The sequence below is a fragment of the Crocuta crocuta genome, unplaced genomic scaffold (genome assembly GCF_008692635.1).
Source record: "Crocuta crocuta isolate KB4526 unplaced genomic scaffold, BGI_CrCroc_1.0 scaffold92, whole genome shotgun sequence".
Classification (NCBI taxonomy): Eukaryota; Metazoa; Chordata; class Mammalia; order Carnivora; family Hyaenidae; genus Crocuta; species Crocuta crocuta.
The window spans coordinates 4,063,047-4,074,736 of NW_027528804.1; the positions used below are offsets into that span (position 1 = coordinate 4,063,047).

The 11,690-nt window shown below is 39.2% G+C and overlaps 1 protein-coding gene across 1 annotated transcript; it reads right to left on the reverse strand.

The window, feature by feature from the left end:
• Positions 1 to 1,130: 1,130 nt before the first annotated feature.
• Positions 1,131 to 11,436, reverse strand: CXXC4 (CXXC finger protein 4). Its single transcript, XM_077755715.1, is given in 3 exon segments — positions 1,131 to 1,622; positions 10,728 to 11,268; positions 11,270 to 11,436. Coding segments are annotated over 3 exon segments (753 nt in total). The 3' UTR covers positions 1,131 to 1,577.
• Between the last annotated feature and the right edge of the window lie 254 nt (positions 11,437 to 11,690).

Consider the following 11,690-nt stretch of genomic DNA (forward strand, 5'->3'; position numbering starts at 1 on the left):
TTTTCCCTTAACTCTATTTTACTCCTGAAGATGAGAATAGTCTTTACAGTCTGGCAAGAAACAGAAAATGAAATAAACTTCCTTGGTATCATGTCATCACAAATAACACATCTGTCTTATTGGGACAGACTTAGGAACCTTGACTGCCTTAAGAAAACCAAATCCTACATGAAAAGGTAGCCCAGATCCTAAGAAGCATTAGCTTCTTTGTGTTTGGGGCTTGTTTGCATTTATGGAATTCCACAGAATGTGGCCCTACCTTCTCTGCAATGAAAGCATCAAGTGACAAAAACGGGGATAGGAGCAATGGAACATTTCACTGAGGGCCTAGGGGGAGGTCATTGATCCAACTGGGAGGCTATGAGAAAGGAAGATAAAAAGAGATTTAAAAGCCTCACTTCTATGAATGTGGTTAATTTTTTTAACTTAAGAATCTATCTAGCCATGCCTCAATGCAGGAGGTCGTTATGTATTCAAGTTTTAAAACAAACTACCCATTTCATTTCATACACGGAATTAAAATATTTGGATACCTTTATCAAAAGTTTTTTTCCTACCAAGAAAAAAAAAGAGAGAGCAAAATTTAAACAACACAAAAATACATACACCCCATGTTGGGCTGAGAAAAAAAGTCAATCGTGAATTTCTCCCCTAAGATATGATACTTTTCTCTGTATCCTAGAAATCACTGATTTAAAAAAAAAGTTATACAACTGATTCTGCATGTTTCAACTACTGTGAGTACTCCGCCTTACAGTGCAACCCAAGACAAGTCAACTACACTAAGTATTTGGGAGGTATACCCTTCTGTACAGCTCGTTTGTAAGCAATGCAAGTGCATAACCACTACTCTAATATAGTGCTCAAAAGATTAATTGAAACTTTCATAACATCTTCCCCCTCTTATAACAATACAACTGAAGGTAATTGCTGGATGCATCATAATCTTTTAGTCTTGTAAAACTTGGCATCAAGTCTCTACGGAAAGATGCATGGCAAAACATGCCACTGCTGTTGCTGCTTCTAGAAACAACTGGCAAAAAATATTTAAAGCTAAAATTTATTGCTCCAGATTTAACTCGCAGAACCATACTGTTGTGTACAAACTGTTAATCTCCATAGATGCTCAGACATGATTGTCTCCTTGTGTCTAAACACACAAAATACAAGCTGCTATCTGTACAGTTTACAGTACTGAAACACATATATTTGAAAATGAAGTATAGATATGTACTTTGCAAAGATACATGATTTTACAGCAGGGGTTTACCCAAACTTATTTTTTACAGCCACTTTCAAAATAGACAACAACTTCACTAGTATAGCTAAATTACATCAAAGAAAGAATCAGTGTATTGAAAGTAAATAGACTGGCCAATTCCCCAAACTCCCAGATTATTTTTATATGTCTTTTTTCTTTTCTTTTCCTTTTTTTTTTTTTTTGAAGAAACCCCTATACATAAAAAGAAAATAATATCTGGATATTTTCTTCAGTGGTGGACTAAGCAGTTTCTTAAAACAAGACATTAGTTTGCCCTTCACTTCCAAATGCCTTGAAAATAAGATATACTACTGCTTTAAAAGAACCATCGGAATGCTTCAGCGCTGGGAACAGGTGTTCTCTATAAAAAAAGAGCAAGAAAACAAGTTAAGCTTTCTTTCTATGCCAATATAAAATTAGATTTTTCTCCTTTACACTTCAGCAATATTTTTAGTCAGCAATACACAACATAACGACTGGTATGTTTCAACATTTAATAAAAATGTTCAATCTTAGAACATTACAAAAATTAGAATGTTGAAATTAATGCTAATTTATGGAATATAATGATTAAAACACATTAGTCTAAAAAATACCAGAGACACAGCCTAAAACATGGATAGCCATCAGAACAAAGGGGAAGGTTGAAGCTGTTAACCAATAGTAGGAAGTCCAGCCAGAAAATCTGTAGCTGCTGCATACATATGCATCTCTTTGTAAGGCTGATGTTTAGAGAATTCAGTGAAGTAGTTTCTTTATTCTGGGGGATTTCTTTTATGACAGGACAATAACAAATATTACATCGATATTACTTCTATCATTTGACAACTATGTACCACTATTTTAAAGTCTGCATTTTCAACACGTTAATGTCATATGTATGAAACAAACTTACACTAGCCAATGACACTCAATGGAGCTTAACTTTTATACCATAAAAATATTATAGGTTTTCAAAGAATAAGTTAGCACCAAAATGAGCAATCCTTTGAACAAAAAGGTTAAAGTTACTCTGGGACATTTTTTGGCAGAAAAATGGTCTAGTATTGAATTTTCTTCCATATATTAACATGTCAGTAATTCATTATACTAACCTTTGCTTTAAAAAAACAGAAGCACATGAGAACATATTGAAAGTACATAACAAACAATAAGCTAAGAGTGAATTCTCCTATGGGAGAAAATGAAAGACCGCCAATTCCTTGACCAGTCCAACAAGCCTGTGTAGAATACAAGATGGCTACTAGGATAATTAGGTATATAAACTGGTATGTTGAATGTTACCAAATTATTGAGTAGGTACAGAACACGAACACACACACACACACACACACACACACACACATGCACCTCTTGTAAACACATCTTAAGAAAAGTGTTAATAGCACTTGAATTTCAGATTTCAGAAAATTTATGAAAAATCTACTCTAAGTACTCTTTAACAATTGAGACTAGCTTTTATTTATTGTCTCGCATTTGACTTATTTGGTTGACACAGTTCTATGATAATACATCTAAAAATAAAAGTATATTAATTAAGATGTCCACTGAAATGTAAATGAAAAGAATAACCATTTTGGAAAGCAAAGCCACTTTTCACTATTTGCACTAAAGAGTTTTTAAAAACTTGTCCCCGCAGTCAACACAATAAATTTGAAAATGAATACATAAGAACAAACTAATGATTCTTTATTTTTTATTTTTACTTCTTTAAATATTTATGTTTTTATTTTGAAAGAGAGAGAGAGAGAGAGAGACCGGGGGAGGGGCAGAGAGACAGGGAGACAGAGAATCCCACGCAGGCTGTGCGTTGTCAACACAGAGCCCAAAGTGGGCTCAATCTCATGAACCAAGAGATCATGACCTGAGTCAAAATCAAGAGTTGGATGCTTAACCAACTGAGCCATGCAGGCACCCCAATTATTTATTTTAAATAAACTCTACTCTCAATGTGAGGCTCAAACTCACAACCCTGAGATCAAGAGTCCCATGCTCTACCGACTGAGCCAGACAGGTGCCCCAAACTAATGATTTTCATGCAAGTTTGTACACATGTATATACAAAAATATTTAACTTGTGAAGTATTCTCTAAAAATGCAAATAAGAAAGTCCATTATTCCCATATAAATAGTGCTTATTAACATTTTACTCCTTACCCCTCATGGTATGTTTTCTTCTCTCCAGCTCACTATGCATACAGGAATCTCTGTCATTTGATTTGGTTGATAAGAAAAACTCCTTTCCTACTTCCCAAAATTAACTTCTGAATGATAAATGTTAACTATATATGCTCATTACATTTATTTAATTATTATTAAAGGAACTATATGAACTAATAAGCAACAACCTATTCATTCTAATATTCATGCTTTACACACACACAAACTCACACACACAAGCAGCAAATGGAAACTTAGACGTTTATACCAGATGCCAAGCTTTCTGCCTGATGCCAACTAAGAATAAATTTTATATAAGTATGCATACTTATATAAATGTAGTCATTTTTAACAAGATAAGTTAGATCCAAACATATCCATGCAATTACAGATTCACATATGAAAAATAAACATGTGCATATATATTCATATATATTCACATTTACATGTATAGAATATGACATAGAGATGCCAATTTACTCTCAGATGCCAACTGGAAACAAGACTGTAAGTATATACTTAGATAATCTTGTATCTTGATAAACATATATGTTTATGAAGATAAACAGAAAAATGTATGGAGTACATTTTTTAAATGAGGTGAACTCCTTATGTCTTGGATATATTTTGAAATTTCTTTTCCAGCTCTTTGCTCTTCCTGCGCCCTTTTCCATTACTCAGTTTTTTTATTTGCAATATTTAGAAAAAGCAAGCTTTATAAAATGCCACCTGAGATCAAAGGTCATTATTGTGAGGAGAAAGATAATCATTTCTCAATGCTTGTTAGCACTAAAAATTAATTAGATAATGCAAATATGAGAAAAACAAAGAGCTGGTTTTCTTTACTAATACAACCTGTCACAAAATACAGCACTGGGATGTGTGTGTATTATTATGCATACATTGAGACCAGTATGTATCTCTATACATAAGTCTAAAGACCATTCACTGCTGCAGGGTAAAGGTAGGGGGGCATCTTTTAAAAATTATTTCTCCCTTATATTAAGATTTATGAGGTCATGAAGCCTAAAAATGGTTTGTTGGGAAATCACCTACAATGTGTGAGAAAACAGGAAAACCACCGGCGCATTAATTAGAACAAATTATCAAGGCATCCACAAGAAGCTTGAAGTGAGTTTCCTCTAAACGTTATTTCAGGATATAAAAAGTAATAAGACTCCTTAGTGTCCCCCACAGGTCACACAAAGCAGAAGATGTATGCCCAACCTCCTGCCTGATTTTCAGTGGATTTAGTGGAAATTTACTTGATATCTGGACTGGGTTCTTTTTCACCAAGATGGGAAATGCAACACTGTTTGCTTTCATACCTAAAATATTGTTTAAATTATAAATTTTTTTATTAAGTCTGTACTAATTTGGGGACATAACTTCTCTAATCCTGTCAACGAATGAGGTCATCTTTGTAAGAAGACTTTTATTTCATTTAAAAAAAATTTTAGGGGGCACCTGGGTGGCTCAGTCGGTTGAGTGTCCACCTTCAGCTCAGGTCATGATCTCACAGTTTATGGGTTCGCGTCCCGCAACGGGCTCTGTGCTGACAGCTAGCTCAGAGCCTGGAGTCTGTCTTCAGATTCTGTCTGTCTCTCTCTCTCTCTCTCTCAGAAATAAATTTAAAAATTTTTTAATGTTTTTTATTTATTTCTGAGAGAGAGCGTGAGCAGGGGAGGGTCAGAGAAAGAGGGAGATACAGAATCTGAAACAGGCTCCAGGCTCTGAGCTAGCTGTCAGAACGGAGCCTGATGCGGGGCTTGAACCCATGAACCGTGAGATCATGACCTGAGCCGAAGTCGCAGACTGAGCCACCCAGGCGTCCCAGAGGACTTTTATTTCAAATGGTGTGGGAATTCAGCACACCAATGTGAGGGATTAAGCACCCTGCCTAGCTACCTTCGGGTTATATAAATTCAAGAGTCCCAGCTGGGGAATCACACTCTTGATGAGATTACAGTGACTTTCTGGATCTCAGTGATGCTTGCAGGAAATCATTATCCTGAGTGACAGGAAAGCCAGATTCCCCAGGAAGAGAAGGCAGTGGAGAGATAAAGAATAGAATTGAGTTGATCAGCATTGTTTAAGGCAGCCTTTGCTGCTCATGCAGGTGCAAACACTGACAAAAAGCAGCCTGCTCCCAGGAGGACTGTGGAGAAACCTGCAGGCCTCAGTTCTCCTTCCGGTATTGCTGTAAAGCGTACTGTTCCAGAGAAGTCATCCCTATGAAAACCAGAGCCACATACAGAACACCTTAAACTAATGAGTTTAGAGGGATGGCTTCTGTTTCCCTCCTAAATAACTTTAAAAAGCAATGATATTTCCCTGAATAAGAGAATGATATAACCCAAACCCAAGTACAGTTTACATTGACGTTAAAAAATGAATACCAAAAATTATCAATCTGTCTCTGGCCATGGTATATTTAAGTTCTGTTAAATCAGCAATGAAGAAATAATTAACCTAAAATAAATAAAACTACCAAAAGCTGCCACCTTAGGAATCTGAGTATTTTGGGGGTGGGGGGGGCACCTGGGTGGCTCAGTCAGTTGGGTGTCTGACTTCGGCTTGGGTCATGGTCTCGGGGTTTGTGGGTTTGAGCCCTGCATCCGGCTCTGTGCTGACAGCTCGGAGCCTGGAGCCTGCTTGGGATTCTGTGTCTCCCTCTCTCTCTGTCCCTCCCCCACTCGTGCTCTGCCTCAAAAATAAATAAAACAGGGGCGCCTGGGTGGCTTAGTCGGTTAAGCGTCCGACTTTCGCTTAGGTCATNTGAGTATTTTTTTTCTTTTATTGTGCCTGCTGAGCAGTCACATGAACTGTGTATCTTCAGGCTGAGCATGCATCTACACACTCTTGCTTAGAATATGGCAAGTCTAGGGGCGCCTGGGTGGCTGAGTCAGTTAAGTGTCCAACTTTGGCTCAGGTCATGATCTCACAGTTCATGGGTTCGAGCCCCGCTTTGGGCTCTGTGCTGACAGCTAGCTCAAAGCCTGGAGCCTGTTTCAGATTCTGTGTCTCCCTCTCTCTCTGACCCTCCACTGCTCACGCTGTCTCTCTCTCTAAGAAAGAAAGAAAGAAAAACATTAAAACAAAATAATGAAATAAAATAAAATATGGCAAGTCTAGAGGTGGCTGGGTGGCTCTGTTGTTTGTGCATCTGACTCTTGATTTGGGTTCAGGTCATGATCCAAGGGCTGTGATTCTAGGTTCATGGGATTGAGCCCCACTTCCAGCTATGCTATGAGGGTGAAGCCTGCTTAAGATTTTCTCTCTTTCTCTGCTACTCTACCCCATTTGCTCTCCCTCTCCCTCTCTCTAAAATAAAAGTTTATAATTAAAAATAATAAAATATGGCANTTGAATTTCTACAGTCTGAATTTCTTTGGGAAGCAGGTACCATCACCCTTGCAGACAATGCTTTGTCCAGAATCTTACAATTATCATCTGTGCAGTTGGGGCTCTTAGCACTTAATAGCTTATATATAAAGAAACGTGTCCCTCGTCCCCTTCAACACTCCTCAAAAAAATCAAGTTATCAAGTTTGGGGCAATATTTGGATGTTTTCCACCAATCTCCTGAGAAGTTCAACCTAACCTGTTGGCCTGTATATTCAGCAGATAAATGTTTTAAATGAGAGAAAAGAGAAGAAAGTGATTAAGATTGTTCTTTTTCTTGCACATCTAGTTTCTCAGTCTCTTCACTATGTGGTACCCTTTTCAAGCCCCTCCTCCAGCTTGTGAGGCCAGTGTGTAACTTAGAGCTGAGAGCCACGGGTGGGGGCAGGGAAATCTCCTGAGGTGCTGCTTACTAATGTAATTCCATAAATCAGCTAATAGGAGCGAAACCAGATCTGTGTGGTCTCTAATGCTGTCCCACAGAGATCAATCATGTCACCTGAACAATGTTCAGGGACTAAGAGGCTGGAGTTGCCCATGGGATGATTCTATCCCTTGAGCCATATCGGGTTGAGGTATTTTAAAAAGTTAGATCTTCATATCAGAAATGTAACTAACTGCGAACACGAAAACTGAAGGATTGATTACCTTTGCACGAGACAAAGTGCGATTATGTAACTAATTATCATAATGCATAATCACATGTTTATTAAAGTCTCTCCACTTAACATTGATCATTTAGGATGCAAGTTTTTAAGGTAAGTTTTGTTGTAAAAAGGGCACATGGTATTTGTAATAACGGCTTTGAATAACTAGTGAGGTTTTTTTAAATACGTAATTGACTAAATGAACAGTGATACATGCAAATACACAGTGCACAGTATCACAGAAAAACTAAATTTGTTTTGTGTGCATTGTTATCTTATGGAATATTATCAAGGGGGTGATTTTATAAACATATTTCCAATGCATTAAGATGCTCTTAACATGAGATGAGGCAGGAAAATGTGAAAATAAGAAAGGTTGTTAAAAAAAAATGTGGGCAAGAATCCCAACACATCCATGTGAATCTGTCTTAATTTCAGTTTACTCACCCTGAAAATCTGATTAAACCTTCAGTCTTTGGGATGAGAATAAGTCACAGGAGAGAAAGACTCATGAGGTTTGAAATGATAAATAAGAATATAACTAATGATTATGATTCAAATATTAACTGGTGCCCATAATTTAAAGCCAACAAATATGAGCTACTGAACTTAAACCTGAAGTCCACAGGTAATATCCATAATGAATCCCCAAATTGTTATTCTCAGCCAGGGAGTCTGTCCAATCTCTAAAACATCTCCACAGATGATGATAACTTACAGGAACCAAATTAGAGAGGGAAGCAGGTCAGCAGGGGACTTTTCAGCGACCAGCAAACACTGCTCCAGCTTTGGTCATGTAAACCCTGTCACTCTGACGCGCATCCAGCTGGTTTCTACAACCGTAACTGTGTGGTTACCCATGTGCTTCAGGCGACCATTGCTTTTTTAAAACAACCTAGGTAGAACCTTAGCCAATTAAAAAACAAAACAAAACAACCCCTCCCCCAAACGTTTTCTTTCTGCCAAAGAGCATTCCACTAACAATCTTATCCTTGAACCCTGACTTTCTTGTAGGAAGGGGCATGTAGTTAGGAAAACACCTTCAGAGGGGTCTATGAAGACGGACATTTTCTGAACATCAACAGAACTTTTGTGCACGTGGATTTAAAAGAAAAGGTAGTACTATGGGATCATCTGTGATCAAAATGTCTAAGGAATTTAAGCCTCACAACAAGTCTGTGGGAAAACTAACCAAATGAGAAAAAAATGGAAATTTATGAAATTTGTCTAGACTGATAAATCAGCATAGAAACTTGTGCAGGAAACCTATGGATACCCACATTAAGCACCTTCTGAGTGGTTATCTACTAAGTACATCAGAATTATTCAGTGGTCCTACCCACTACATACTATACAAATCAGGATGCAGGCTGTGCCATGGGTCTAGCTGAAGGTGTGGCCTACTCGCAACATGACATCTATTATGCTAAATACTATTGTTAATGAGGAAAAATAAAGCCAACTTATCAACTGGGTAAGAACAGGAAGTTTTAGCATGGACTGAATTGTAATTCCCGGAAGGCCTTAGAGATCTAGAGGTAAGTTACAATAAATTAATCCAGAAAAACACAATTCAAAAACTAGTTTTTGCCACTTAAGAAAACACAGAGCCCTGCATTTTTATAACTGCTATTATTTTTGTTTAAGCTGAATTGCCAAAGGAAATGTAACAAGCCACTCTGGTGTAAAGTCAAACTCTTGAAAAAGAGACGGGTTCTCTTATAAAGAGGAATAAATGCAATATTTTGATGGAACTGATCACAATCAATAATGATAGCAATACAACACTGTGTTTTTGTGGAATCCCAAAGTGCCATTTGCTTTGTATATTAATAAAACTTTTAAAAAATCTATATCTTATTTGTGTTCAAACCTGCAACAAAATTCTTTAACTTTTCTCTTTTAACCTTTTAAAGAGCTTCTCCCTCATGGAGAAAACTCCTTTATGCAGTGCTCACAGTTTTTAAAAAGAATGTGCAAGTGCCCCTCTGATGATAACTTGTCAGAGCCAGCCTCACTCTATAATCTGACCCACAGAATATTCCCAAATGCTAAATCCACTATCTACATTCTCGAGAATATATATGAAGATTCGGCCATCTACTCTGTAAATTTTCTCAAGGTACTAAATATGATTACTTGTCCATATTTCTTTGCTAAACATCCCACTAAAACCATTTACCTATAATTGTACATTTATCCCTTTTTGTTTTGATCAAGTTACCATATGAAATTTCCACCAAACACATCACTCTTTGTATTTAACATAATTAAAAGCCTAATTTAACAATTAGTTTAGTAGTAATCAGTACATTGCCTGTTTTAAGGACATGTAGGAGAAAGAAACTATTATTGACCATCTAGGGTATCAATCAAAACTGTGCTTGGTGTATAGAACAATTTTTGTGACCACAAAAAATGGTTACTTTGTCAAATGCAGAGCCCAAAGGAAATACACTTTGGCAACCAAACGTTTTTGGAATCATTTGTTTCTAAAACTATGTAAAACAACTCTTAAATCGAATTACATCACCTGCCCGAAATGAACCAATTTTGTCCCTTTATTCTAAGACACATCCCCTTAAAAATTGCAGGTGGTGTTCAGCTTTCCATACTATTTCTGCTTTCCCAAAAAACACCAGATATGCAGAAAATGGAAAATTGAAACGTTTCTATCACGGTGAAGAAAAAAACTATTCTAGAAGGGGGTAGAACACCCTTTTGAAGCCATGTATTTCAGCCTCAAGGATTTGTCTGATTGTGTGTGTTTTAATGGAACCATGGGCTTGTGTGCCACAAAGTGTGTCCTCACTATTATAACTGGGCCACTAAGAAGTCTCCCCAGGCCAATGAAAGTATATAAAATGCGATGTGTCCAATCCTTTGGGCAGAGATGCTCTTAAAACTAATGCTAAGAGGGAGGGGGCATTTGAAACCGCCAAGGGCGCATTTTTGACCACACTGAATGTGAAACTTCCGAATATTTAAATCAATTACATTCATTTACCACCACAGACGGGGGGGGGGCGCACCCCCATCTGGAGAGGCCAGTCCCACGCGAAGTGCAGCTGGGGAGGGTGGCGGTGGCGAGGCCGTGCCCTCGCCACCACCTGCAACCGTATCTCACAACCTGAATGAAGCTTCAGGAAAGGGGTACTGCGACTTCAAGCCAGACAAGAAGCCCTGAAGGGGAGAAGAGAGGGGAGTGAGGAGGGAAGGGGGGAGACTGGGAAACAAGAAATCATCTCCTCTGACCTCTAGTGAAGTGCCAGGTTTTTTCTTTAGCTCTTCACATTTTCTAAATTTGCAGATCTGGTGTCCCGTTTTGCGGTTCCTGCAACTGCTGCAGACGCCACAGTTGATGAGCCTCTTGCAGGGCACGCAGACCCCACACCTTTTCCTCTTCTTCTTGGCCGGGTTGGCTCCGCTGGCTCCCCCTGAGGAGGACGAGGAGGAGGAGGAATGATTCTGCGGGCAGTCTGCCAGATTGGCAATTTGAAACGCACTGTCTGTGACGGCTGCTGAGGCTGCTGCGGGGGAGTGAAGGGCTGTCATGACGATGACCCCTGGAGGTAATGAGATGCCCCCTAAAGCCGGGATAGCGGAAAAAGTCCCCACGCGCTCGGGGAGATTCATTATCTCTGCTTCAGCAGCGCCGCATTTGAGCTTGTTCATGCATTCCCCCGCCAAAGGTCTGCAGTGTTCAGGGGATAAGGTGGAGAGGAAATTAGTATTTGCCATTTGCAACGACGGCTCTGGCGGGCAGCCAGCTTTCCCCTGCTGCTGGGAGTCGTTTCNCGCCCCCGTTGGTCTTGTAGAAGGAGGTGGCAAAGGAGCGGTAGCGCTCCATCTCCGAGTTGTAATCCACAAGGCTGTTCAGGGCCCCCTCGGGCAGGTGGCTTTCCTTGGGCAAGCCCGGGGCCTCCGGGCTCGGCCCGGGCTCCACGCAGACATTGGTGTTCATGGTGCAGGGGGGGAAGAAGGGGTGCAGGGTGGAAGTGGGGACCGCCTGGGNCCCCTCCCCCCTATTCTCATAACCCTCCAGAGAAAATGTATTAATAGCCAGGATACCCAGGGAAAGAGGAAAGACGGGGGTGACAAATGCCGAGGGAAAAGGGCAATTGGAGTGCTAAAGACATGCAAATCAGGGGTGGGAGGGCGATACTACCTATAAGCAGAGGGCATTTAAACATTATGAAATGTGTGAACAAGTGCTGC